This window comes from Scophthalmus maximus, chromosome 11 (assembly GCF_022379125.1).
Source record: "Scophthalmus maximus strain ysfricsl-2021 chromosome 11, ASM2237912v1, whole genome shotgun sequence".
In the NCBI taxonomy this organism is placed as follows: Eukaryota; Metazoa; Chordata; class Actinopteri; order Pleuronectiformes; family Scophthalmidae; genus Scophthalmus; species Scophthalmus maximus.
The window spans coordinates 19120288-19148280 of NC_061525.1; the positions used below are offsets into that span (position 1 = coordinate 19120288).

The 27993-nt window shown below is 42.7% G+C and overlaps 3 protein-coding genes and 2 long non-coding RNA genes across 16 annotated transcripts in view; 2 read left to right on the forward strand and 3 right to left on the reverse strand.

The window, feature by feature from the left end:
* Positions 1-144: 144 nt before the first annotated feature.
* capn5a (calpain 5a) lies at positions 145-17912 on the reverse strand. 3 transcript variants are annotated; one of them, XM_047335416.1, is made up of 13 exons: positions 17775-17912; positions 15270-15429; positions 10500-10631; positions 4851-5059; positions 4464-4656; positions 4172-4365; positions 3398-3475; positions 3075-3270; positions 2852-2974; positions 1940-2136; positions 1685-1806; positions 1343-1479; positions 145-1219 (listed from the first exon to the last, which is right to left on the reverse strand). In XM_047335416.1, the coding sequence occupies exons 2-13, from the start codon at positions 15423-15425 to the stop codon at positions 1043-1045; spliced, it is 1914 nt and encodes a 637-aa protein (XP_047191372.1). In that variant the 5' UTR covers positions 15426-15429; positions 17775-17912; the 3' UTR covers positions 145-1042. The 3 variants fall into 3 exon arrangements, with proteins under 3 accessions (XP_047191372.1, XP_047191374.1, XP_047191373.1); XM_047335418.1 differs by lacking the exon at positions 17775-17912 and adding an exon at positions 16486-16744; XM_047335417.1 differs by lacking the exon at positions 17775-17912 and adding an exon at positions 16465-16744.
* On the forward strand, positions 6410-9297 carry ompa (olfactory marker protein a). Its single transcript, XM_035622115.2, has 2 exons — positions 6410-6561; positions 8130-9297. The coding sequence occupies exons 1-2, from the start codon at positions 6493-6495 to the stop codon at positions 8559-8561; spliced, it is 501 nt and encodes a 166-aa protein (XP_035478008.1). The 5' UTR covers positions 6410-6492; the 3' UTR covers positions 8562-9297.
* Positions 12769-15262, reverse strand: LOC124850774. Its single transcript, XR_007031661.1, has 3 exons — positions 14999-15262; positions 13367-13474; positions 12769-13145 (listed from the first exon to the last, which is right to left on the reverse strand). It is a non-coding gene; the product is annotated as an uncharacterized LOC124850774 (long non-coding RNA).
* On the forward strand, positions 16957-27888 carry LOC118298915. 4 transcript variants are annotated; one of them, XR_007031658.1, is made up of 8 exons: positions 16957-17152; positions 17460-18011; positions 18649-18737; positions 22299-24138; positions 24296-24514; positions 24877-25121; positions 25217-26064; positions 26367-27481. It is a non-coding gene; the product is annotated as an uncharacterized LOC118298915 (long non-coding RNA). The 4 variants fall into 4 exon arrangements; XR_004789711.2 differs by lacking the exon at positions 16957-17152 and adding an exon at positions 20672-20790 and having other exon boundaries at positions 17873-18011; positions 22296-24138; positions 26367-27888; XR_007031659.1 differs by lacking the exon at positions 16957-17152 and having other exon boundaries at positions 17873-18011; positions 22296-24138.
* LOC118298913 (eukaryotic translation initiation factor 4 gamma 1-like) overlaps positions 20959-27993 on the reverse strand; it is a 36006-nt gene continuing 28971 nt past the window's right edge. For all 7 annotated transcript variants that reach the window (XM_035622114.2, XM_047335413.1, XM_047335412.1 and 4 more), the window contains 14 exons: positions 27881-27985; positions 26332-26622; positions 26138-26249; positions 25925-26036; positions 25517-25779; positions 25196-25329; positions 24868-25040; positions 24453-24578; positions 24283-24364; positions 23984-24082; positions 23731-23862; positions 23036-23117; positions 22703-22843; positions 20959-22555 (listed from right to left, as the gene is read on the reverse strand). In XM_035622114.2, the coding sequence (XP_035478007.2) occupies positions 22368-22555; positions 22703-22843; positions 23036-23117; positions 23731-23862; positions 23984-24082; positions 24283-24364; positions 24453-24578; positions 24868-25040; positions 25196-25329; positions 25517-25779; positions 25925-26036; positions 26138-26249; positions 26332-26622; positions 27881-27985 (2040 nt within the window). In that variant the 3' untranslated portion in view covers positions 20959-22367. The remainder of the gene's footprint in view (positions 22556-22702; positions 22844-23035; positions 23118-23730; positions 23863-23983; positions 24083-24282; positions 24365-24452; positions 24579-24867; positions 25041-25195; positions 25330-25516; positions 25780-25924; positions 26037-26137; positions 26250-26331; positions 26623-27880; positions 27986-27993) is intronic.

Sequence of the window (27993 nt, forward strand, 5' to 3'; positions counted from 1 at the left end):
GGTATTTGGTTGTGGGGTATTTGGTTGTGTTGCAGGTATTTGGTTGTGTTGTGAGTATTTGGTTGTGTTGTGCCCTCGCAGTTGCAGGTGGTGTTATTGTTTAGTCACTGATGTAAAGACGGATAAATGGATGGAAAGATTAACCAGTTTAAAAGAACCTGTTTATTTCAATTTTCACATAACATCAGTGGTCTGGAGCAGTGGTACAGTGGTTGTCTAGAGTCTGAAGAAAAAAACTTCTCCATGACAGATGTTCTTATTATTTTGTCCACCTCATTTATACCAGTGAGCGTAAGCTACATGACAGAAACACCTCTATGTAAGACGTAATACACTTCAACATAATCCCAAAAGCAGACTCCAAATGACCAAGAAGTTGAAATCACCTCCCTAAAACAGTTTCAACACAAAAAGTGCATTATGTATTAGACTGAATTAGGTTTAGCTAGTTGCTAATTAACTGCCAACGGAGTGCATTTAATTGAGCTAATGCCACAACGGGTGATTCCTGCACTGCTACTGAGCAGGATATGGCTTTTGTCAACATAAAATAAGACTAGACAAGATAGAAAAGAAAGAATATAGAGACAATATAAAAATACATAAATATGATTCAGAGTGGGAAATAGAAGTTTAAAAATATAAATGGTTAAAAATATCTAATAGAATAAGACAGATTAAACAGCTGCTGAAGACCATAACATGCAATTCAATCAGAAGAAAAGGACTTAAAGAAGTGTAAACAATGTTTATAAACTATAAAAATCATTAGCTAATTCATGTTTTCATGATATCAAGAGAAACAGGGGCTGTAAATAATGTTGTAAACACACATTTTTGGGCATGAAGCTAAAAAAGCTTTTATTTGTAATCACTTCCTCTGATGGTCCCTATGGACCTTCTGCTGGAGGTGTATTTTTATATTGAGTAAAAATTCTTCCAAAAAGCAAACCTTCTGTCATATTTACCCTTACAGGCAAGAATGTTGTAAACTGGTAATTTGATAACGTTTCTGAAGGCTGAATTAGTTTGGGGGCCTGTCTTAGATGTTGGTGAGCACAGTGCTGGTCACTACGGCGACAGTTAGGGTACCAGGGAGGTCGTTGTCACGGCGATTGCCCTTGTCCCTCAGGTGGAGCGTCTGTTGGAATTCACCTTGCTCAGCTGGCAGCGTCACCTGACCCAGGAAGGAGTCCATCAACGCGTTGTGGTTGTAGAGCTGAGAGACGGAGGGAGAGGGATTCACTGCTTGATGCCAAAATTTCACACTATTTTACACTTTTGTCAGTCGGCCTTACTGGGCTGACTGACAAAAAACACACGCGTGCGCGCACACACAAACCTCAATGCTGATTGGGTTGTTGGCTTTCTTCCTGTAGAACAGCCCCTTGATGTCGAAGACAGGGCTGCGCGTGTTCTTATGGACTGGAGAGCGAACTTTTTCTCCTTCGCAGCGAATGATGACGTAGGGGTCTGACACTGCAGAGACACACGCACACACACACACACAGGATTTACGTGGGTTTCTGCAGAATTTTTAAGGCCCTTTTTAATACCACATACACAAACATTCACTAATGAAGACCAAAAAATAAAAGTTGTGGTGCAAGATGATGACGGTATATAGCAAACACCCTGTAAAGAGTCTTTGTTGATGACAAACAAATAAAAAAGTAAAATCTACCTCCATCAGAGTCTTGACCCGCAAGTCCGTTCGCATTCAGTATGTGGACCTGAGTGACCAGTGAGGGATAACCACACAACCCAGACCAGCACGTCTGTGGAGGCTCATGTTGAGTCAACTCCCTGCAGGAAGAGAGACATTTTCAAATTTCCTTTTCACTTTTCGTCTTTCAAATTGCCATTGATAACAATATCCATTTGTCATTTCAATGTGTAATTATGATGCTGAACAACAAACAGAACAGGGTGTCCCTACTTGCAGTCCGCGGAGACGTCAGAGAAGTTGCGGAGCAGGAAGTCTGCCTCTAGGCCAGGGTCAAAGGTTGTGGGTATGATGACGTAGCGTCCCTCTTTAAGGTCGATGCGTAGGAACACAGACCTTGAGTTGATGTAGACGCTCCCGCCAACCTTCTGCTGTGTGACGTGCATACGATACGTCCTGTTCAGCTCCACCTGAGGACGGAGAGACAGCAGCGCATTTATATAAACATTTAACAGACTGCTAAGAGTCAAATTGAATGAAAGACAAATAGTCAAGATCCTTTTATTTTTACTCTAAAGTACAGAAACAGAGCAGTTTATGCCTCCGTTTTCTGTCTGATAATAACATTAATAATAATAATAATAATAGTAATAATGGTGACGGAAGCTGTATAATTAAGAAGGGTAGTTTTCATCTAATGTTTTACACACACCACTTTTTCTTTTTTATGTAAACAAACAACAAGAATAAATTTGGCACTGATTTAATTCACTTTCACTGTCACGGGCATCTTCATTAACTGCACTCGTTTTTTTTTGGGGCATAAGTTGAGACTTGAGAGATTCTCTTATACACAACGTGTTTACTCTCTTTTGGTCCTGTGTAGACTTTAAGTGCTTTCTTAGAAGTCTGATAAATACAGGTCTGTTGTACATGGAATATAAACAAAAACAACACACACACGCACACACACTCCACTGCACTGGATTATACAACATATTATGATATTTTTTGCCACATCATGATTTTTTTTTTGATTGTGTATTATAACCTTTAACGTGCCAGTTCAATTGGACACACAAAGCTAAAACTAATGCAATCTGACACAACAGATGATTTTGTAATGACATTCTTGAAAAAACACACACACACACACACACACACACACACACACACTCAACTGACTCTGTGTATGTCGAAACCAATAGCCAAGTTTTCTCCTCTTCCCTCTCTCAGTCTGGCTCGGCGGTCTTTCTGCTGCAGACAGATCAGCACCTCGTCCTCTGGCTTCTTCACATCAAACACGTACTGCAACACAGAGCGAAGAAACACACATGTTGTCAGAGTTCATTCTTTCTTCCACAACAGAGTTGCCACTTTTACATGGCGCAAAGTCTTGAAAAAACACCTGTGGGTTTTGGAGGAAGGAGAGCTTGTTGTTGGTGCAGCCCCCGGCCCGGTTGAGAAGGGGGTCGTCGTGGCGTTGCCAGGAGCCGCTCATCACAGCTTCATCCCATGTCTTGTGTAAACTCAGGTAGGATGTGTTGATGAGACGACAAAGGATGATGTCTGTGAAGTTAGCGATGAAATCGTCAAAATTCATCCTGCAGAAAGGGAGAGAAAGGAAGGTGGGTGAGCCGAAATTATGGTTTATTCATGACTTCGGGGTGAAGTCACACATGCAAGCGCCTCGTATCTGCCAACAGAGGGCAGCGTTGCTCTAAACCTCACCAGAACTCGCCATCATCCTGCACAGTGACGCCGATTCTCTCCCGCTCACTCTTACTGACCTTCTTCCACTCTTCAGAGCTGCATAGAGACAGAGAGAGACAGAGAGAGTCCGTGATCCTCACCTGTTTATTCAGTGAAAATCACTGAGTCGTTTTGATTTTCAAGCAGATACAAATTGTAAAACGTAAACGTGTCAACAAAGAAGAGGGGGAAAAAATTACATTTGAGTGTTAATTTAAATGCATTATTAAACTGGAAATACAATTGTGACAATAGTAGATTTCCTCAACAGATTTCAAAAACTTTGTGGTGAAAATATGGTCTTTGCTTCAAATAAACCTAAATAAAGTTTCAATGGTTGTTTACAACATAACTTCATACCTATTAGTTTCAAGACAGGAAATACCCCCTTTCAATGTATTCAAAAGCTTCTGGGTTCAAGACCCAAAGAGTGAATTTTATCTAGTACGAAAAAATACCATTTTTTATTCTCAGATTTATTTTATCTTGTGATTTGGGAGGGGCCTGACCACTACGTTGGGAACCACTGGACTGAACTAGCTAACTGTATATAACATATTAAGAACTATCTCCACCTTGACCAACAGTAAAACGATGATTCCACACTGGTACATCAGTATTTATTTGCTAATAACGTTTTTACTTTAAGTAGGTTTTTGAATGCAGGACTTTTATTTCCGTCCATCCTCTGCTGCTTCATCTCTTCCTTCACTACTCCCTTTCACTCTTTCACTCCACTCTGGGCGTCCTCACCTGTCGCTCCAGGGCCCGTTCCACTCTTTTTGTCCCCAGGGGTTCCTCATGCGGATCATGTTGAGTTTGTCTGACCTGAAATAGGCCAAAAGACCGTGACCCAGCCTCACCCTGCGGACGTCCGTCACCGCATAGGCGTGACCCTTCACCAGTCCACAGGCCAGCCTGGCTTCCATGTCCGCTGCACTGATTGCCTGGAATGACACAGCGGTCGGTGTTGGTTCAGTCAGTCTTAAAATCAGTCATTAACTCACTGAGCAGGAGTTTGGTCTGGTGTTTGACCTCCTCTCACCCGGATCGAGCAGCTGATGAGGCCTCCTCTGTCGTGGACCTTCAGGACTCTCTCAAACAGCTCGTTGCATTTCTCTTCATCTTCTTTGAATCCATGCTCTATCAAGTCAAGCGGCTCCGACACCCCCCCGGTGAAATCCACAAGAGCATCGGCCGTGTTGCCCCCATCCAGCGCCTCGTAGCATCCGTACGTTCTAGAAAACACGCACAAGTGACCTTTAATATTCGCATACGGACGTTGTACATATTTGTTAGTGTCACAACAACTTAATACATTTTATTCAGGGTGATTCTTTCCTGCGTCTCGTTCAAAACATGACCAAAAACCTTGGGGGAGAGAACAGGGTGTGCACACAAAACAAAAGACACACATGGTGGAAGTGCTTACTTGGCGTAGGCCTTCTCCACCAGCGCGCTCCAGAACTCGCTACTGTCGTTGGAGTGACAGTACACAAGCTCTCCGTTCACTGTGGGCAGCCGGTCATCGATCACCACGTCCACCCACTCTCCAAACCGCCAGAACCGGAAGTGGAAGATCCCGGAGTACGACTCGGTTTTTCCTTGGTCCCACTCCTGGTCCTTCCAGTCAGGGATCACCTGGGAAAAAACAAGAGGAACCCATGAGATTGATCATAGTGCTGTTAACCTTCAGGTTTTATTTTAAATATAAAGTGAGATTTGTTGCTCTCAGAAGGAAATAGAGAGGGACACTCCTGCTCTGATATCATTTGGTAGCTAGTTCCACCATCGAGGAACCACAAATGAGAACAGTCTGGTCTGTAATAGTCATGTGTAGTGATGACGAGAGAAGGTACAGTATCTCTGCAACACAATGCACAGTTTTACTTATTAACTTAGTTCATTTTTGAATGTTTTAAACTAATGTACTAACATTATACAACATATAATTAAACAGGAAGCATTAACAGTCAAAATATTATCCAGTTAAGTACTGATCAAAAGACTGTCATACGCAACACTAGATAAACATCACACAGCTTCCTTTTCCCCCTAAAGAGCAGGTTTTCCATGTTCCCCCTTAATTAACCTTCAGCGTCTATAATTAACGTGAGCGCCTGAAGACTTACAAAGTTTTTAACAAGGGAATGCCATCCACCCATATCCTGCCCCAAGATCCCCACTGATAACACATTAACACACACACACACACACACACACACACACACACACACACACACACACACACACACACACACACACACACACACACACACACACACACACACACACACACACACACACACACACACACACACACACACACACACACACCGCGACAATGACGTCAGTGATATAAATAAATAAATGATCCATTGAGCCAAGACCAGACGAGCTCCCAGAAGCCCTCAGGAAACTCCCAGAGTTCCCTCTAGTTCGTCATCAGCGCCTTCTGTTGCTAAGCACCCTCACACATCACCCACCTGCTTAACGCCTTTAAAAAAAATGAAGAGTATATTCAGTTGATATTCATACAGTTCAAACCTGTTCCATATTTTACACCTCAGATATTAATTCAGACCAAATAGTGTTGCTGGTGAACTCCTCCATGATAGTAAAACAAAATGCACATTAAATTCCATATTATGAGGAAGTAAAGTGCACACTATGTGTCAGTGTGATTTTAAAGGACTGATGGACTGAATAAACAAAAAGACAACTAACTGATCTGACACGGTTTTCACATCGATCTCGCTCTCCCCTTCCCTCTGTCATGGCACGCCAATCAATGTGTCCAAACCAAACTACCCTGTGGGCATGAAGAGGAGTGGGGTGGGGGTGACTGGCCATGCTAATACAGTTGTGATGGAAATAGTTGGAAAGGGGAGGAGACGGAGACAAGAGAAGGTCTGCAGGCCAATTAGGAGAGAGAGAGAGAGAGACAGAGAGAGATGAGAGAGAGAAAGATAAGAGAGGTGGGGGGTGAAATCTGAAACTCTGCCAGAGCTCCATCTATCTCAGCATCCATCCAGACTCTCTAAACCCAGGACCAAAACGGACACAAGTCAGACATGGACCAGGCCAAGGCTCCCTCCGACACCATGGTGCTGGCGTTTAAAGAAGACGCCGCACTGACCGAGGTGAGATTCTCACTTACAAATGACAACTTCTCACCGCCAGCGACGTCAGAGTCTGTTATCATAGTGTGTGGATGTGATGAGAAAAATAACGGGACGTACAAAGATTGAACCCAGGTCAACTGCTCTGTGGCTTTTCGGATTGGGATCCAGTGTGTTTGCTGTGCAGAGAAATGTGGAAGAGAGCTCGACTGAATGATTAGTGAAACAAAACAAAAATGAATCAGTAGTCTGGTTCATGTTTGGCACGAAGCCACGATCAAAGCTGAGTGGACTGTAAAGTTCGGGAGTCTGAGGAAGAGGCTGATTGATGTGATGGGTAACAGTGAAAACTGTAAGTGCTCTAAGTTCATAGTGGCACAACAACCAGAGGACAAGCGCTCTGGCAGTTTATCATATTCTTGAACTTTTAATTAGCTATATGTGTGGTGTTTTGTAAAGTTGTTTTGATGGAAATTGGATTGTAGACGTTGCACCGATAATAAACCTCTCAGAACCTCGTCTGTTTCTGCATCAATGTCACTTCGCTGGTCTCTTGGTGAATGTAACAAGAGCAAACTAAAAACCTGCTATTTCAATCACAGTAGATGTGTTCATATCAGCGTCAAACAAAGTTTTCTGTGGTTAAAGCGGAAACATCTGTAAAACAAACATACACTGTGTGAAAACAGTCTAGATATATAGATCTAAGACATATTGTGTCACTGTTCCCAGAAGAGACGATATTTACTGGTGAGTGAACAGATTTAGCATAAAATAGCATCTCTTAAATTAAAAGGCTCATGAAAAGTTTGGACGCCACTGGTATGAACTCATGTTTCAGGTGTCACCTTGTGCTCTAGAATACCCTTCAAGTTCCTGTTCTTTGTTTGTGGGTCATTGGTCCCAACCACATTTATAAGAAATACATTAATGCACCGTTAGACTAAGAGACAGCAGCAATTGTGTGAGTTTACTGAATGTCACTGTTCTGAACTTCTATCTGCGTCAGAGATTGTAAGATATCAGTTTTTTCAGCCCCACAAACAGAAAAAAAGTATATGAGAGCAGTGACGTGGTGCCAGCTTGAATCATCCACCTTGTGTCTAAAAAATGCTGCTCTGACAGGTTTTCTTCTTTGCCAGATTGACAGAAATGTTGCTTCATTTTGTATTTTGTCTTTTGTGTGTGTGTGTGTGTGTGTGTGTGTGTGTGTGTGTGTGTGTGTGTGTGTGTGTGTGTGTGTGTGTGTGTGTGTGTGTGTGTGTGTGTGTGTGTGTGTGTGTGTGTGTGTGTGTGTGTGTGTGTGTGTGTGTGTGTCACATCGTCGAGTATATTCTGTGTCATTTCATGTTGAGTTAGTAGACGTGGGTTGCAGCAGTGTGAAATGGTTTCTGCAGACTGTGTTTGGTTGCCATATCTCAAATCTGCTGCTGGTGGACGTGTCTCAGAGTGAGATCTAAGACTGATTTCCCCATGTTTCTCTCAGTCAACAGAATCTCAACGTATAGTGGCCATTATTCCTTCTATTAGTCATTCTCCAATCACTCTCTGAATTCTCTGTCCTACGATCTTTTTTCTCTCCACTGCAGATGATGCGTCTTCGCGTGTCGTCTTTGCAGCGGTCGGGGCTGAAGCGTCAGGATGGCGAGCGTCTGCTTCTTCCCCACGAGGCCGTGTATCGGCTGGACTTCCACATCCAGGAGCTGGATTTCTCCCGCTGGTACTTCTCCCTCTCTGGCCACGGCCGCGTCACCATCACTGGCATTTCCCAGCACTGGACCCCCGACCTCACCCACCTGATGACCCGTCAGCTGCTGGAACCGATCGGAACGTTCTGGCGTAACGCCGACGACCCGGAGGATTTGCCGCTCAAATGCCTGGAGGCGGACATGCAGGAGTTCGGCGAAAGGATCGCTGAGCAGGCCAAGGTCAGGAAGGTCATGTATTTTCTGTTTGCCTTCAAGGACGGGGCAGCGGCAGCAAATCTCAGCTGCTCGGTGGAGTTCACACCAGAAATATGACTTTCACTTTTGCCGGTACAAACCTCTGTTAGAATTCTGAGAAATCACTGCAATATTTTGTTCATCGAACTTTGACCTTTAAAATCCACAACACTAGAGCAGCGATCACTTCAGTTTCAATATGCTCCCTCCAACACTGAGTTTTGTACTGTAACGAGACAACACATTAAGCAAAGAGCAACGTAAAGAAAATATTTTTCACAAAAACAAAAAACATATTTAGTAAAAATAAAAAAAATATATAATAGAAGATGTAAAACAAGATTGAATGCAATTTACTTAAAACTTAACATGAAACAAATTCTCTTCAACACTTGCACATTTCCTGGTGCTTTTGATGATCAACGTATCATAAATCATCAATATGAAAATATCTTAAAATTCATATAGAAACATTTCAATAGACATTGATATTTAATGATGATGTTGATGCCTCATACTCAATTACTGAAACTCTAGATTTTTTTTTCAACATATAAGCGTTAAAATAAAACATGTTGTAAATAAAACATGCCTTTACTGATCGGCTGAATATATGTGTAAATTATTACTTGTTTGTACTGTTGTACTGTTTTTGTTGTTTTTTGGTTTTTTAACTCACAAAATTGAAAACCAGAAACAAAACAAGCGGATGGCAGTGGATGGAAATATCAAATATTCACATTGCATGACTTTCAGCCTGACACAAAAACGGAGATCAATGGAGTGACATCTATTAAATATCGACTGAAAGCCGTCTGTGTGTTCTCATTGGTGGTGATTATTATTGGTGTCGATGGACAGAGGAGGAGGAGGGGAGGGGACAAAAAATAGAGGGGAGGAGTCAAGTCAAATATGATTTATAAATAAAGATCACCATCTTTTTGATTAGACCGTGGACCCAGGAGGATGTATGTGCAGCCATTTTTGCTTTCGGTTACTCAGTTACCATGAACATGAATCATGATGTGATTCATTCTGCAGCATGAGACAATAACTTGAAGATATAGCCAGATACCATGACTCTGACATGAAGACACTGAGACAAACTAAATCCACAGAACAACTGGGGAAAATTCTCCAAGATGCCTGGAAGATGAACTACCTACTCACAAATGCTGTATGCAGGTTCGCAGAGGAGAACCGGTGCAATGAATATTGATTTCCTGAACTTTGTAGGATCCAAGATACTTGTATAAGAGAGAGAGAAATAGATTTTTCAAAAAACACTTTTCATAGAATCGTCTGACTACGCAATATTTAATTCCAACTGTCAGAAAATTCCATTTCTTACATGCAGCTGTGTCACGTCTGAATAATAAGGTTGTTAAGGTCAATGGCGCCACCTTGTGGCACAACTTACAACTGTGCACATTCTTCTAGTTTGTTATTGTTTGAATGTAGGAAGCTGAAACAACAGCTCTGACATACAACTTTGGTAAGAATGTACACATAACAAACAAAACACAAGGGTGTGTGTGTGTGTGTGTGTGTGTGTGTGTGTGTGTGTTCTTACGTAAAAACGTTTGACACCCATATACTTGCATCAACACAAGCCCACACCCATCAACATACACACACACACACACTTAATTTGTCTAAGTGTGTGCAACCCGTTCTACCGGCAGAGCCACGGCTCACAAGAATCACAGGGTTGATCGTTTGATCCCGGGTTGCCTTTTGTCCACACGCTGAAGTGCTCTTGAGCTACGCACTGAACTCAAAGTTGCTCCAATGGTTAAGTCTAAACCTTGCATGGTATTGTGCTGCCATCTGTCTGTGAGAGGTGTGAATGAATGAATGAAGTGAGCCAGTTAAAACCACATAGTGACAATAATGACTGAAGAGAACAGTCTGTGTTTTGTGTCTGGTTTGATTAAGCTAAGATTCCGAACCAACTGCACAGATGCAACCAAAAAGAAAAAAGAAAAGTAAACTGTCCCTGTGTCTTTGTCTCACCTTCTGCCATAGCGCCTCTCTGAACGCCAGACTGGAGCAGGCGGCGACGAACCAGCAGTTTCCCAGCTGGCCTTGGTGCAGGTCGTGGGCACTGATGCCGTCCACAAACAGATGGGGGTCGCTGCATAACTCCTGGAGGGACAAAAGATAGTTAACATCTGTGTTAGACTTGTCTTCCACTTTTAAATGAGCTGCGTTATTTTTTTTTTTCTCACAAGAGTGACAATCCTTTAAAATGAGTGAAAACTGAATGATTTCAGCCGACAAACATCCAACATTTTAAATACTTTTAAATATCATAGCTGAAAAAGAGACACAAAACAATCAATGACTGAACAATGGATTATTGATCAAGCCAACCTGATATATTGGTATTCCATAATGTATTTCCCTCTTTGAGACAGACAGCAGGTCAACAGCTGGGGTGTCTGTGTGTGTGTGTGTGTGTGTGAGTGTGAGTGTGAGTGTGAGTGTGAGTGTGAGTGTGAGTGTGTGTGTGTGTGTGTGTGTGTGTGTGTGTGTGTGTGTGTGCGTGTTCTACATTAAAGGAGCCATTCGCTGACCAACAGCAGCAGAGAGATGTGTTCAGGAACACTGGGCAGCTGCCAGGTGTGGATGCATGTGAAGCAGGGCGTTGCCGGGCGACTCAGTGAACCATTATAAGGTAAATACTGGGTAAAGAAACTCTGCACTGAAGTAGAAATCGCTTCAGACAGTTCAAAGTCAAACAAACCACAAGAGTGCAGAAGGAGAGGCAGACCAACAGGACGGAAGCCAAATGATAGAGCCCAGATAAACCGGAGGCGCACACGCCCCCAGCAAGACCTCGGACCATCCATCATCCATCCGATGATTCCACTCACTGTATGAGTGTAACACAGGAGAAGGACATACACATGGGGCTCATTTGATTCAATGTCTTTGTGCTAAGCTAAGCTAACCAGCTGCTGCTGCTATAGCTTGATATTTATCAAACAGACATGAGTGTCATCAATCTTCAGATCTTTACGCTGACACTTCCCAAAGTTTCAGAATATTCTTTAAAGTAATGGTTCTGAGACTCGGACGCGATTTTTATATTTTTATATTCTGTAAATGATTAGACCTAATTTAAGTCAATTGATTTTTAAAAAAAAACCCATTTCAGTAGTGTCTTGTATATAAATAAGTAAAAAGCTATATAGCATGTTTCAAAAACTGAAGTTACAGAGAATCCAAAAACAGAAATAGTAACAACAACAACATTCATTTAATAAATTAAAGAGTTTTAAAAAAGTGAGGGAGTACAATTGAGTTTTGAGAAGTGTCACTTGAACTGGACAGGAAACCTTTCTAAAGTTTAGGGACACAGACAGTGAATGTCTCCAGCGGTTAGCAGATCTGACTGTACGATGCAAGTATGAGTTGTGCTTCCTCCTTTTAAGTCACGCGACAAACCGACTGATGTATATAAGAAACCAGAGCGAGCTTTAACTGCTCCTTGCTGCGTGTGGATTCTGAAAATTAGAAGCCACTATTTTAAGTTCAGATGTTTTATATATATATATGTGTGTGTGTGTGTGTGTGTATATATGTTTATATATATATACCCACAAAAACATTTGTCAGGTCCAGTCTGGGTGGTTCTGCTTCTGCCTCCTCTCTTCTTCTTTTAACACACTCACACACAATGTTGGTACAACATTTAAATCACAGTTACTGTCAGTGATGTTGCATTTAGATGGAAAACATGATGACATCTCTCTCTTTCTTTCTCTCAGCTTGTGATTTCAAGTTGGATGCTGCTAACCGCTAATCCCCACCTCTTCATTGTGTATTTACTGTATTACACAATGACAATGACCACCATGATCAACAGGTCAATGAAATAATTACAGGGCCGTCACATGGAAACCACCTCCCTTCTCTCGTCCTTATCTTTCTGTGACATTCAGCCTAAATTCTCATTAACTCAAACCGCGACGTTAGCGATGACCTACACGTCTTATTCAAAATGTATTTACTTAAATGTTGAATCAATATTTGACACGTTGAAACATCAGCTTTAGTTGCTAAACCTGACACACCTTTATTTAAGTATTTAAATAAGTTTTTAAAACTACTTCAGTGCATTTATTGTACTTATTATTTTTGGGATCGTGAGGCTGAAGCGACACAAGTCTGCACTTCCATTATCCTGACACAGTGAGTCAGCGACGCGTTAACTCAGGTTGTAAAACATGTCGTCACCCTGAGTTTCCTCCCTCTCCACCCGCCACTCCCTGGACAAATCAATAATATCGATCAATTGGGAGTGCATTCAGTTTCCTGTTTAATCATTTAGCAGCTCAGATCATCAATGATTGACAGTAAAAGCACATCACATACATAGTGTCTGTTAAAAACTGAGTTCTGAGAGACGACTGGAGAACTTGTTCTAAATCACGGTTGTAATTGGGATTCAAAACTGACTGTTATCATATTAGTCTGAATAGACAGGATTTAAAAAAAAAAATCCAGTTGCTCCTCTGACTGGATTTGATGGATGAGAGGAGTCAACATTTTTACTTTATTCTCGAAATGCAAAAGGAATTTCCCTCATGTCTGGCTCTAATAATCTTCCTTACACCAGACTCTGATCTTTTCTGTCTCACTGCAGTTTTGGGTCTGAAAGAGATTAGACTGATGTTATTGTCTTGTTACCATCGCTTACATGAACTGGAAGAAGCACTGCAAAGTTCATTTTAAAGGGAGTGAGTGAGTGACACCATTGGTCGGCCGGTGGAGAATTGGCTGCTGCTCTTTCACGATGATGTGAACAGTTTCTATTATCTTTTCACAAAAGCATCTGGAGACAAATCCAGTGACTTTCTGGACAAACTTTTTACCTTCTACTGTTCCTTGAAGATACTCGCCCCTCTCTGCAACTTCTCTGTTCACTGAGTGTCAGAGAGGCAGAGCAGCAGTTTGTCACCCACACAGAGGCTCGGTCTGCACTGTGTGAGAGACGACAGCTGCTTTCACACATTCAACGCAACCCTGAACTTTACCTAGACATTACGCAGGACCCAGAATCAGCTGAACCGGACATTAAACAGACGTTACCCTGCCAGCTCCCTTTAAACACAGACTGACTGTCAGAGTAAAGTCTGATTGATGTGCAAACACAATGAAACTGGCAGAAAGCAAATATGGTAAGATGACTTCATGAATGTGTTCATCGGTGAATTGTGGTCCCACAACAGTTATTCTTCATCCTGGATTTCACACATTGAACAACGCACAGTCCAGACACATCGTGGGTTTTGACCTAGTCTTGTTTAAAACCTTATATTCCTCCTGTCTTCAACAAAACGCAAACTCATACTCTGAGGTATCAAGTGAGTGTGAACCAAGGAAGTGACTGTATCTCTGTGTGTGTGTGTCTATACCTACATGTCGTTCTATGGTTGTGAGGGAAAAAAAACATTGTTGTGAAATTGTGAGGCATTTTGAGGCTTTATAGTGTTTTCCCAACTCTGAAAATTCACGTGATTGCCACCCAATGTCGGAACAGCGACTCGGAAAGTCGGCAAAAACGTTGGTACACGAGTTGCAGAGATGCTGACGTCATACAAATGAAACCAATCCAAATTATTTTTACAATTAGCTCTAAAAAGCCGCTTTAAATGTGAACCAAACGTTACACTTTTGGCATATGAAAACTTGGGAAAGAGGTGTGAAGGAGTTGTTTAAACACTCTAAACATATAAAGTTTTTCCTCATTCCTACTTCAAAGCACACAAACACACCGAGGTAGGAGCAACATCTTCGCGACTCGGAAATTGAGACATTCTGAGGATGCACAACAAGACTTGGTTTTAGGATCATGGTTAGAAAATAGATTTAGGTCAGGGTTGGGATTGGACATTTAGTTGTCATGGTTAATGTTAAAGTAATGCATTGTGTCAACGAGTCCTCACAACTATAGAAAGACAAAAAGCAGTGTGCAGTGTAAACAGGGGCTGATACAAGCTGGAAAGCCATTAAGCAATAAATCCACAATGAGTATCATATTTCTTCATCGTCTTAACAAAACAAAGCTGCAGTGTTTTCTGCTGCGCTGTGGTTTCAGTGAAATGCAGATTTACTCAAGTCTCTGGGGCGAGTCAAGTTGGACAGTTTAACCAAACGAGTTAAAGGTTTATTCCAGACTGAGGCCAAAGAAATACTTTATCAAATCAGTTTTCCACCATAAGAAAACAGTGATATAAACTCACACAAAATTATTCATAACATAATTTAACCTGATATTGTCAATGGATATATTTGTGCTAGAGAGGGAGACACCTCAACCTGAAACTCTGCCGTCCAAATATCAGCTTAAATATTTAAACACGACATATACACACACACACACACAAAACGATTTCTGTGGGATGAATTCCACAGATCCCTCTCAATGTTCAGTCCATGGGACCACTCCTCTCTGTAAATACATTCTCTCCTTTGTCTTATAGCCACCATCCTCCTTTTCCCACCTACTGTTTCCTGTCCCGTCTTTGTCTCCATCCTCACTATGAATCAGCTGATCTGTGGTGCAGCTGTTCATCAGCTCCAATGTGAATGTCAACAACTTTAGTTTAGTCTTGCATGTGATCGCATTTAATTGTGTAAACGCTGAGTTAATTTAAGCAGTTTCAACCCAAAAGACCAAAAAAAACAGCAAACTATTTTCATTCACTCGCAGAGCATGCGTAGAATTAAAAGACATCCCACTTCCTATTCAACAATACATTTCTTTGCCCTCACCTTGGGCCTTTTCCAGGTGACCTGGCCGATGCGGTTGCTCTGGTAGAACAGAGACTGGTCCGACGCAGGAAACAGAGGGTCTTCAAACAGACGTCCATTCTGCTGGCACTGCCTCCTCAGCGCAGAGAAGGACTGGCCCTCGTATGGAACCGCCATGCCCCTGAAACAGACACGTCATCATGAAGTATCATCCTTTATATCAGCATTTGTCATACGTCTGTAGTAGAAGTTGTGTCAATGTTTCATTTGTCTGTTACGTCCTTTTTTATGCTTGTGTTGATGTACTTTTGCCAGTGCTTATATATGTTTCCTTCTACACCAAATGGATTAGTCACCGTTTTACTATTTGCATGTGCTGTTGTATGATCTCTTTAAATATTTTTTACATGCCATCAACCTGTCAGGGTCTGCAGATGAAAATCCATCTTTGGGCTCGGCAGGAGGAAACTGTGAGAAACTCACAGGGTAAGTTACCATGGCAACAAACTCTGAGTTTCTGAAACTGTTTCTGAAACAAGAGTTTCCCTCATCTCAGTTGAAAAAATTGTGTTTAATAAACCTGCTTCCTGTCGACCAAATAAAGTGATGATTAATAATAAAGTGATGGGGATAGAAAGAGGAAACGGTGTTTGTTTGTGTGTGTGTGTGTGCATGTTCACAATGGGGACGTGGGGAGCCTGGTGACGACCAAAGTTATATTTTAAATCAGCAGCAAACACAAGAAAAACATTTTCCTGTTGCCTGGCGTGTGATCTGTCCATCAGGGTTCAGAGTGACTCGCTGAGGTCGGAGAATATTCACTGTTTGTAACTTTTGAGATCGCTTTTAGCAATGAAAAGTGCTCTATAAATGAATATTATGATTATTATTATTATCAGTCATTTAAAAAAAATGTCAGCATAAGTCTTTCTAAACGAAGCTACATCTCATTGTCGACAGCTTCATTTTTTTCTCAAACTGAACTGAAGATTCACTGTCACATTGGACTCTGTCCTGCTCTACAACAGGGATGCGGGTTACCATGGAGACCGGTGATGGGACTCATCAGGCCGGTCAGTAATTATATCAGTGTCACTTAAAAGGCAGTAAACACAGAGATGACACTGAACAGGCCGACTGAAAAGACCAACAAGAGAAAGACCACGACACGCCACTGAAGTCTGCTGTTCTCATCAGTGTGATGTCATCTGCTCACCTGCAGCATCACCACATTTACCTCTAGACCTCTGGTATTTATTTCCTTATTCTGCTTCACTCAGTCATCACATGACCCCATCTCACTCCTCATTCATTTCATATGTGAATATACTGCGTCTCGATTGGAAAACGACTGACAAGTGACTTGAGCTGAAATCTACAGACCAACAGTGTGATCTATAGACACAGACGCGTTTATGTCTGTGGAACAAGTAGGAGCAGATGAACAGCAGCCAAACATGGGTGTGGTTTAATGTGGGCACCGATAGAAAATACCACCCCCAGACATGTGACAACTGAAAAACAAACTAGTGCAGATGTTAAAACATGACGTGTTCATATTTTTAAATGACGCTCTTCCACTAAATGTCTTTATCAAAGCCGCAAACGTGGTGATGCGGCTTTGATAAAGACATTTAGTAGAATGTTGTTTGTTTTTTTTCAGCTGTGAAGTTACCCAGAGTCTACAAGTCACGCCGGAAATTATGAAAATGTGTCTTCAAAATAAAATTCCAACTAAGAAGTGCAACGTCTGTCATTACAAAGAGAAAGTGTTGGAACAAGAAGCCCTGACCCCACAACTGCTTCAACTCACTCATTAATGTTAATTATCTGATTATTCAATTGTGCAAATTGTAAGACCATGAACAGATAATAAGAAAAGACGGGCACAGAGCCACAGACAGGTAAAAGGCCTCCCGCCCCCAGACAGATTAAGACAAAATAGCTACAACACCAACAAAAACACCACTTGATTGTGTCTCTTTGTGGATGTTTAGCTTCTTTTAGCTGAGTGGTATGAGTTGAGGGGCCCGAGAGGTCAGGGGTCCTGACCTTCCTAGGCCTGTTTGGTTTCTTAACTTCTGACATTGATCATTCAAATTGTCTATTTTATTTTGAAGGCTGTTGCCGGATGTTTGTTCATTTACGCGGATCAGTCTTGAAAGAAAACTAGGAGACTTATTATATATTTATATTTTTTTCTCTCCCCAGATTTACTATCAATTGTCTGAAGTCGATGGAGGTGAATCATTTCAACCAAACGTTTCCAATCACTCGTTTTAAACCCGGACGCCACGAGAACCAAAAACAAAACACGTCTTTAACGTGAACTTTGTTCAAGTTGACGTGCGTCAACTTTGGACGGCGCCGCGGGGAAATTGAACCAAGTCTCTATTGAACTTTGCTGCAGACAGTTTCTCTTCCGTGGACGGTTGTCGGTCACATCTCGTGGTGTGGCCTGAACCGATAAGACTCTGACTGACATATGTTCGGGTCTCACGGCCGCCGCCTCCGGATCAGACTCACCCCCGGGGAGGAGAGATGTTCCTCGGCGTTCCTCGGCGTTCCTCGGCGGTCTTCTCCCCTCGGTGCCGTCAGGTCCGGTCGGTGATGTGCGGAGCTTCTTCCGACGGACTTCGCTCGTTTGACGACTCTCACACTGAAAGCGCGTCGAGGGGGGAGGAGAGTCCGTCCGAGCTCCGAGTCTCGAACCGCCCTCACTTCATGTGGAGGGTCCAGCGCCGGGCTACATGACGCCTTCAGGTGCGGCACGGACACAACTGGAGGGCACTTTGTTTCAATCATTACTGGATCTAGAGCTGCAACAGTTAATCGATTAGCAATCGACTACTAAATTAATCGCCAACTATATTGATAATCGATAAATCTGTTTTTAGTTATTATGGGGGGGGGGAGTCAAAATTCTCTGATTTCAGCTTCTTAAATGTGAGTATTCTCTGGTTTCTTTGCTCCTCTGTGACAGTAAACAAAATATCTTTGGTTCGTGGACAAAACAAAACATCATCTCGAGGTTTTGGGAAACACGATCGACATTTTCAAAAAATTTTATGACATTTTATGAACCAAACAACTAATCGATTAATCGAAAATAATCGACACATTAATCGATAATGACAATAATCGTAAGTTGCAGCCCTAACTGTATCGTTTTCACGGAATACACCTGTATTAATCACACTGTACTCCTTAACAGGCAATTTAAATGTGAACATTGTTTTACTGTGAATTCACCCAGACGCACATCTTCACTCTGGGGTTTCCTGTTGCACCTGAACACCTCAGAGAAGCATTATTGAGTTATTTTCATGCTCACCAGTATGATCGTGGTCAGGTTTCTGGAATTGTGTGTCCACGTGTAAACATCTCCTCCTCCTTTCAGAAACCTGGATGTGCTGCATGGTGGAGAAGAAGTGACAGAAACCAAGATGCTGCCACATCTAAACACCCTTATCCCGGTTTCTAAACACTGTGAGTATACAGAAAGATGAAAACCAGGTTTTCTTTTCTTCTATGTAAACAACTACGATAAATAAAAATTTGTTGTGTAAAAATATTTGAAAGTGTGACCAGATTAACCTCGCAGAGACGTCCCTGGAGGCCCGTTAACGCCTCATAGTACATGATAGTGTGAAATGATCAGTCGATTAATCGATTTCTCAATTGACATAGAATTAATGAGGAACTGTTTTTGTTATTCTTAAGCAAAACAATTAAGTAGCAACAACCTCTAAAATGTGAATGTTTCTCAGTTTTTAGTAACGTAAACCCAACAGTCTTTGGTCAGACAAAATAAACTCTCCACTAACAATTGGTTATTTAAGAAATTCATCACCGGATGCATCGATAGCCTGATGAAAAGAAAAGTTGGTTGCAGCCTTACATGACTTCTTTGATGGAAAACAACTTCACATAAACTAAACGAAAGAGTAGAGTTTGGCAGAGGAGAGAGATTTTCTCTAGGAGCTGGGTCACAGGATGAAGCATCTGATCTACATTTTAGTTGTACGATCCAACCATCTTGGTTGAGTGTTACTGAGAGTTGCTGTTTTTTTTACCCTGCTCCATATTTGTGGTTTGACTGTTGAATTTGGTTCGAGGAATTATAAACAACACATTTGAAGCATTTCACTAAAGGACAGAGGTCCCACAGACCTGGGTAATTTAAAGTCTGTTTGAAGTACTACTTTTTAAGATGTGGTAAATAGCACATGATTTAACTGGAAACCTAGAAATAAATGAAGAACCTTTAATATTAAGAGAGAGCTGGAAGAAATTTGTAGATACACAATGGAAAGTTTCCCTCAAGACTTTCATTGTACACCACTGACCTCTGCTGGATGCTGTAGTAATTACAGGAGTAACTGATATCTTTGTCTGTCTGCAACTGGTGGAATGTAAATATACGTATTTCATCCATCTGCAGATCACCAACATAGAAGTATGATAATAAAATAAATTAGCTGCCACAACAGGAAGTCATTCACAGTTAATATGAGCAGCATGGCTCTGTCAGGTCCAGACTAAAACATCCAAACAACAGCTGGAGATGTTCATGGTGCCCAGAGGATGAACCCCACTGACCATGTTGGACCCCTGACCTTTCCCCTAGCGCCCACAGCAGGTCAGTGGTGATGGCCTGACTCTGGCTGAGGTTACACAGAGGTTGAGTTACAGTCTATTAAGTGCAGCTGAACAGAGAACACCTCAGTTTGAGAGTTTGGTTAATAGAGACTCTGTCGAGAAGATGTCTCCAAAAAGTGTGTGGGCAACAGTAGTGATCGTAAATGCTGTATTATTTTAAAATTATTTTTATCTGTATAGCAAAAGTTTGCTGAGCAAACACACTCTTGGTCCATTTTGGAGGATGTCACTACGAACCCCACTTTCTATTTGTGGCTGTTGTTGGGGGCTGAGAGCGAGTGGAGACCTCTCCCTCCGCCAGCTCTGATATTTCTGTAACAGTCTGGAGACTTGAACTGGCATCGTTCTGCCTCTTTACCACAGATACAAAGACTCCACATATCTTCTTTCTTTTGGTCACAGCATGATGTCGTACTGCACTTATCATGTCTACAAAGTAAGAGTCCAATCTTCAAAATGGCTTCACTTTGACTGCAAATTAAGCAAATTGGTTTCGTGCTTTTCCAGAGTAAAATGGACACATACGGTAGGTCTTAAGTCTGCTCACTCTTAAACACATTCTACCTTTGTTAGCAACAGCCGGTGTTGAAAAGGGCAACGATCAGCAGCTAAAAGACGTGAGGAGGGAGGTGACATGATAGGAACAGGATTCACTGACAATTTGTTTCAGGTCTAAATAAAAATTGCACCTGATCCACCAATCGAGTACGTGAGTGAAAAGAACAACTTTTACCAAAAGCCAAACAAATATTGTGTTTCAGCTTTTCAGTCTGATGAGGGGAAACCCCTTGATGAGAAAACTTGGATCAGAGGCAAGCTCAGGAAAAAGGATTGCTCCTGCCTCCACTACAGCTCCAGCCCTGTCTATACCAATAATGATGTAAATCCAATATTAATTCCATACAGACATCTTCACCCTTCAACATCATGAAAAATACAGCAGCACATGATAAACAGATAATAAACCCACACCAGTGCAGATTAGAGCTTTCTTTGAGTGTCCGAGGGACAACCAGCTCACCGCTGCCTTCACAAAAGCACAAGTATGGGAGTTTTTTTATTTTTTATTTCTATTTTATTTGCAACGATCTTCATTATCTCTTCCAGTTTTGGATGTGAAAAGAGGCATTCCTTTTTCTTTAATTAAATATCTTTTTTTTTTAATAAAGAAAAGCAAAAAAGTATTTACAAATTTTCAATTAAATTGTAATCAATGACTTGGGGTGGATAATTACAAGCACCTTCTGCCAGCTGAGGAGAGAAAAATATAAATACAGGGGAGAAACTGCCACTTTGTTTCAGAGCTGGGGGGAAATTACATAAGCATTTTTTTTCTTTGAAAAAACGAAACCCCAAAAAAACAAAAACAAAAAACAATCCATCATATATTTACAGAACGCTCCTGAAATGCATTTCTCACTCATGGAAGCAGAAAAGGCCTTAGGATTCGTACTGTTAAACTCTACTTTTTCATTAATGTGGATGTTTTTTTTTTGTGTGTATACATTTCCCCCAAGTTTTAACAATGATATTTTGTCTTGTTAAAATCCAACAACAGGCTTTGTAGGAGGGTGCAGCCATGAGCCCTTGCTCTCGCTCTCCCTTTGTCAGTCCACAGTTTGCTGCGCAGGAAACAAGTAAAACAGACACGCAGTGGCGAGGGTAGGTGGGTTTTTTGGGGGGTTGGGGTTGAGGGGCATCACGGAAGCATCGCCGCCCCCCCGAGCAGCAAAATGGTCAATGTTCATTGGCCCTCTCCTCAGTGACACCACCCCCGTGAAGTTTGAAGTCCGTGAAGTCCACAACCGTTAGCTCCTGTCTGAAATGTCTGCTAGACAAATCTCGCCACTTCTCTTTGTAGTTTTCTATTTTATTATAAAACACACAATCCAATCATCCAACACTGGAAAGAAAAAAAAAGTTAACACAAAGCTAACCGTCTACATAAGCGCATCATGTAGATCAAATACCGTAACATGTGACATGACAATGCAGCTGTGTCATGTCTCCACAATAAAGAATGAAGTCATCAAAAATATAGATGTGAACAGCCTCTTAAAGTTTTTTTTATATATGTCATTAAGCAAAGTGTCTTGAATAGTGTTTTGCCGTGGTGAGGAGAAGCCATTTGAAAAGGGATTAACCTAAAAAAAAAAAAAAAAATACTGAAAGAAACAGCATCTTCTCCCACGGCTCGTATCTTCTCATCATCCTCTATTCTCTCTAATTAATCCTGTATTCTCATATATTTCAAAAAAGACATTCGGTTGCGCAAAAAACCCCCAAAGAAATTAAACGAAAAAATAAGATGATCGAACGTTCGATCCATAACACAATCTCTCCCAGTTGAAGAAAAGACATTTTCTTGCTTTTTTTCTGTTTAAGCAGAAGGATTTTGCTGATTCAGATCCAAGGATCCTCTCTGAGCTCCCAGCGGTCCTCCTGGCAGCCAGGGGCCTAACTGTGGTCGGACTCGTCCTCGTCCTCGGCCTCGCGGAGCCAAGTGAAGAAGGCGGTTACGGACTTGAGGGCCACGCCCTTGCCCTGCTGCTCAGCGGGGTCTTTGCTCGACTCCCACTTGTAGAAGGCCTCCTCTTTGATCACGTCCTCGTCGTAAAGACTGTCAAAGAACATCCGTAGAAGATCTGATGGAGCGAAGCGACAGGAAATGTTTGATTTAAAATTTGTTCCAAACCAAAAGCTTATCAAGAGACATTTATCAGAATCATTTTGTCATAATTTTTTTATATAAAGAAAAAGATCTGGAAAGATGTCTTCAATGCGTCACTCACTGGCAGGTTGCTCCATCTGCACCATCAGGGCCTGCAGGGCGTAGAGAGCCTGCAGCTCCTTCTGCTCATCCTTCAGGTATTTCTGCAGCACCTTTGCTCTCTTCTTGAACTGCTCACTGTCCACCTTGTGGGGATTCTCACCTGCAGGGGGAAATAATAATAATAATAATGTGAGGAAAGTGTAACTACTCTGTTGGTACAGTCTGTGAGTGAGGACAGACTTGAAAAAACTGGACTTTGTGTACTACCTCACTGTCGTGAGTTTCACTCATGACCCATCACTTAGTCACATTTGCTTTTAAAAAGGAACTTGAAGAGGGAAAGTGGACTCACTGATGATTGCTGACTGGCAGACGGCTGTCATCAGAGCTCTGATGAACATGTTGGAGGAGGTCTGCTGCTCATCTAGGTTGGCCTGCACAGAGACAATGTCTATAAGCATGCAGGCAGAAAACCAGAGGCAAGCTGAACAGAAATGAAAACCATCAGAGGGGCGATGTTTACCCTGCGTGTGGTTTGTTGTACAAAGGCTGCTACACGTACACTATTTGTCCCGAAACAGCTTCATGATGATACAAAAAATTTTTTTTTCTCACAACATCAAAGGTCTCTAACTTAGTGTTTTGCAACGTCGCTTCATTGTAGAGCTTTGTGCAGCGCTCTTTTCCCCACAGTTGCCCTCACTTCCTCCTCTCTCTCTCTCTCTCTCTCACAAACACACTGAACCCGTCTGTCAGAGTCAAGCTGTTTTCAGACACAATCTGGAAAATGTCTGGTGGCCCGCATCTAGCGTTCAGGCAAACCTCGGTTTAACAATGGCCCTGGTCTGTAAAAGTGCCTCCGACCCCCCCCCCCATGACAAATCAGCTCCAAAAGTGAACCTGTAGAAATCCTCCTAAGTAACATCCCCACTATGTTTGTTGGTGCAGGGTAAAAAAAAAAAAAAGGGAAATTCAACAATTACAACAACACAATATTGGGAGTCACATCTTGAGAACAGGCTGGTGAAGTGGATAAAGACAACAAACCTCAGTCCAATCAAAGATCCTCTGGTTGTCGGCCTTCTCCTTGATCAGTCTGTCCAGCTGTGTGCTCAGCTCTTGAGAGCTCAGCTCCTTTTTGCTTGTCTCCGAGTCGTCACCCAGCGTGAACTCCACATTCTGCAGAGAGAGGCACAGTGCTCATCTTTCAACATATCTACTCTACCTCTCGTTACCTAGCTAACAGGCGTATCACGCCTTTTAGCTGATAATGAGGCTTGTGTCGTGAGTGACCTCTCACCTGTTCTGTCACAAACTTGTTGACGTCTTCATCCTCGGGTAGGAAGTCTTTCCACAGGAGGCCTGCCTCCCTCCACATTGTCCCGGCCTTTTTATGGCTCTGATGAGAAGATATACAGAGTTGTCGACTGATGGACATCCACTGATCACATAACGGTTAGCATTCATCACGGCCTGTTCATTAAGTGTCCTTTCCCACAAGTTTATATATGAAAATGGTTGAATTCAAAAGCACTGCAGCCAGCACCATTACATTTGTTATGATATAGATTGTGGATTATAACTGATGACAGCTCTCACCATTCCTTTGCAGAGTGAAGTGAGGATCTGGACCAGCAGGACTCCAGCTTTTCCCAGAGGGATCAAAGGCTTTGAAATCTCCCTGGAGACCAAACCAAATTAACACATCAACCCAAAACTGAACACTTCTCCAGCAAGACTGAGGAATGAAGAGGTTCAGGGCCACTGACCTGAAAAGTTCTCCCATGGGGATACCGTCCTCGTGGAGCATGGGAGTGATGAGCTCTGCCAGGTACAGCCACATGTGGGGGATGTCTATCGCCATGTCTTCAGCCACCTCCAGGATTTCCTGAAGCCTGCAGAAACATGAGTGCACACATTTTAAGATTTATTTGAGGATTCAAGTATTTAAAAAAACAAACTAGTTGAAAGTTATCGATGAGGATGACACAGATGAGGAAAATGCCACAACACTGACACAGACATATGGAAAGTGACTGTGTTTGGACGAATAACAGGGGTTCAAAGACTTCTCAGCTTCTGCAGCTTCTTCCAAAGTATTCCTTTAGAGACTAATTCACAGCCCCACAGGCTTCTCTTTCATAGTGAATTGACGTTTGGCTTAATTTGTTTTTCCATACTGACCCTTTGTAGTACTGCTGTGTTGGGAGGAGGCCGGTCTTTATGAGCTGGTGCAGCAGCAGGCCCGTGTGTTCCCTGGCAATGGCGCTGCGCTCCAGCGTCGACTCCAGCCCGTTTCGTACAAAAACGAAGAGAAGCTGAGTGCTGTTCATCTCCCGCACGCACTGCAGTGCCTCCTGTTGGGACAGTGAGGGACATCACACAGAAAGTGATAAGCAATACTTTTATTGTGAAGCAGCTACAGGAAAAGGACCATGGTAAGGAACCGTCGCAGACACTGGTTCGTCAGGTTTCATATACATTTTTCTAACAATTGCACGTGCGTGTGTACCTTCATGTCATTGATATGCAGGTACTCCTCGATGATGGCTGTGGACTTCTTTTCCAGCTCTTCCTCCGTCAAGGCAGGTTTGGTGGGGGTCTCGGGAGGGGCAGGGGGAGGGGTGGCAGCTGTCTCCCGCTTCACTGTTCAAACACACACACACAAGAAAAAGAATGAAAAATCTAATTCTGGATTGTGGATTGATGCAGAACTTTGCAAAACAAAAGTTTGATTCTCAGTTTTCCTGATGTGGAGCATACTTTAGAGGCAATTCTTCCTTTTAGGACATTTACTTTTAAATGTACTCTAAAGCAACATCATGTCACCTACCAAGCTCTTTGCTCCTGGCTCTCTCTCTGCTGCCTCGGTCTCTGTCATCTGTCATACTCGCTACTCGGCGGACGGGATCTGCCGACCCGCGATGCTCTCTCTCGCGGCTACGCTCTTCGTTCTCCCGACTGAAGCTGCGCTTGGTGACCTGCAGCCGGTTGCGATCGCGGTCGTCTCGTCTGTCATCCCGTCGGTCGTCCCGTCTGTCAAAGCGGTCGCCGCCACGGTCGTTGCGGTCGAATCGCTCTCGACTCGAGCTGTTTCTGCAAAAGGACAGAGGCAGAGCAGAGCGAAACTGAGTGTCAAACAAAACGCTGCTTATTATACATACATACAATACAGGAAATGTTATTAATTATATCCTTGTTTTGTCAAGTGTAAAGGTCTGTTGTGTTTCCTGTTCCTCACCTCTGAGGAACTCGTCTGTCTGAATCCTGTGAAGAGCCTGAGGACAACGGCTGCTGCAGGGCTGAGAACCTGTTCAGAGTGCTGGTAGCTGGACGGCCTCCTGGCTCCGGGCCTGGGGATGAAATTACACACAACACACGGTGAGTTTCGGCTCTGAAGTGTCCAACTAGACATTTATTTGACATATGACCACATCAGTCTGGGGAAACCTACCAGATTCTGCAGGTTTGGCAATGGAGCCACCACTGCTGCCTTTACCCCAGGTCCCCCATGTGCCTTTACCTCCCGGGGCAAGCAACTGATTGTTGAAGTCAAGAACAGGAGTCTGAAAAAGGAGACTGATGGTTAAAAAAGAAGCTACAAGTGATTGATTATGATTTGTGTGAAAAGTGTCCCTCTCTTCCGACCTTTGTGATTTTGCTAATGCGAGATGTGTCAATAGGTCGGTTCTTTGAGATGGGTACGGTGTTCCAGCCCTCATCCTGGGGAGGGTTAGGACCACGGCCCTGGTTGTGAGGGCCCCCACGTCCCCCGGGGCCTCCCCCGCCCATCCTGCCTCCTGGACCTCCACCCATGTCCTTTTTGGATATGAGCTGCTGCACCTTCATCTGCTCCCTGTGCTCCTCCTGCTCGGCCTCTTTGTGGATCTGGTCTATGGTCTTGGGGCCCTGGTCGCCTCGCCGGGGCACCCAGTTGTTCTGGGATGGGATGGGAAGAGAGCAGGGCAGAATTTAATGAGGACCAAATAATTAAACGGCAATTTTCTGTCTTCACAGATAACTTTTGATGTTGAAATATACATGCTTTCTTCAAGAACAGCCACAGCAAATAAGATATATCAAATGAAATTTTCATATATCTTGGGCAAAGGCATCTTAGATTATGTGTCTTTTAAACACTTATGAGTTCATGAGAGAGACTAGAATTGAAAAGGAAACACTCAACACTTCTCTTCAGCGTTTGCCTCCTAAGGAAATAACAGAGGATACAGAATGTGCTTCACAGTTAAAGTGGGCCAATGTGCTGACTCTGAGCAGCTGATTTTGACTTGTAAAAACACTGGAGACAGCAGGATTTGTAACACTGTGGGTGGGACGGGGAGCGTAACTACAGGACTACAGCATTCCTTCAGAGAAATAAGCACTGATACAGCTGCACTCAACTGGCTTTATAAAAACCACTGGAATGAGAGGGAGGAAGTAGAACATGGGGACACAAACAAATGATACTACTACATACTCTTATATTGGCCATGTTATTAGAAGTGACAGTGTTGTTTTAGACGAGAGGTCTGTCGTCTCAGCCTATGGCAGGGAGCAGCTCTGTGTTTGGGAGCCGCCCTGCATCAAAGAGCTGAGGAAGACGTTACTTTCTTAGCCTATATACGAGACTCACACAAGCTAGGGCTAAAGGACCGGTGTGGACGCCTGTGGGGCTGTAAGCAGTAACATGCATAGTCTCAGACCACACCCAACAGTAAGGCGCCTGACACCAGAAATGTTCTGTTCACACTGAAATGCCGAAAAAGAGAGCATGAATAAAATAATTGAGGGAAAAGTGTGGACGAAGTCTTAATCACAGACTAGATTTTCAAGTAACACGGTGCAATGTCCTGTTCATTGTTATATTTTGCTGTTACTGGTCAACCTTTGATATGATGTTGGGCCTTGGTAGAGGTAATCGCTCTACTGCTGTAGATGCATTGACTGCACAGATGGCAGAAAACCTCATAAGAAGGCTGCTTCAGAAAACACAGCTGACGAATGAATGAATGAACTATAATGGCGCTGAGCAGAGTTTAATCTTACTGACAAACCAACCAACCACCAAAAGACAGGGGTGAAAACATAATCTCATTGGAAATTAACTTTTAGCAGCTTTAAGACACACTGCAAGCACACTCTAAAGTGTTTTAGCGTGTACTCGCAGGCTATACTGGTTTGTGTTGCGTCTTACCCGTCGAAGGTCCAGCACATCCTGCAACATGAAGCGGATCCTAGAGCTCGTCTTCTTTTCCTTTATTATTTTCTCCATCTGATGGAAATACTGGTCCATACGAGGCTGAAGAC

Excerpts from the sequence above, each read along its gene's own strand:
- ompa (XM_035622115.2), top strand. The coding sequence starts at position 6,493 with ATGGACCAGGCCAAGGCTCCCTCCGACACCATGGTGCTGGCGTTTAAA. Across the intron at positions 6,562-8,129 it reads AAGACGCCGCACTGACCGAG|ATGATGCGTCTTCGCGTGTC; the intron begins GTGAGATTCTCA and ends TCTCCACTGCAG.
- capn5a (XM_047335416.1), bottom strand. The coding sequence starts at position 15,425 with ATGGCGGTTCCATACGAGGGCCAGTCCTTCTCTGCGCTGAGGAGGCAG. Across the intron at positions 2,975-3,074 it reads CCTTCCTCCAAAACCCACAG|TACGTGTTTGATGTGAAGAA; the intron begins GTGTTTTTTCAA and ends TCTGTGTTGCAG. Across the intron at positions 1,220-1,342 it reads ACAACCCAATCAGCATTGAG|CTCTACAACCACAACGCGTT; the intron begins GTTTGTGTGTGC and ends TCCGTCTCTCAG.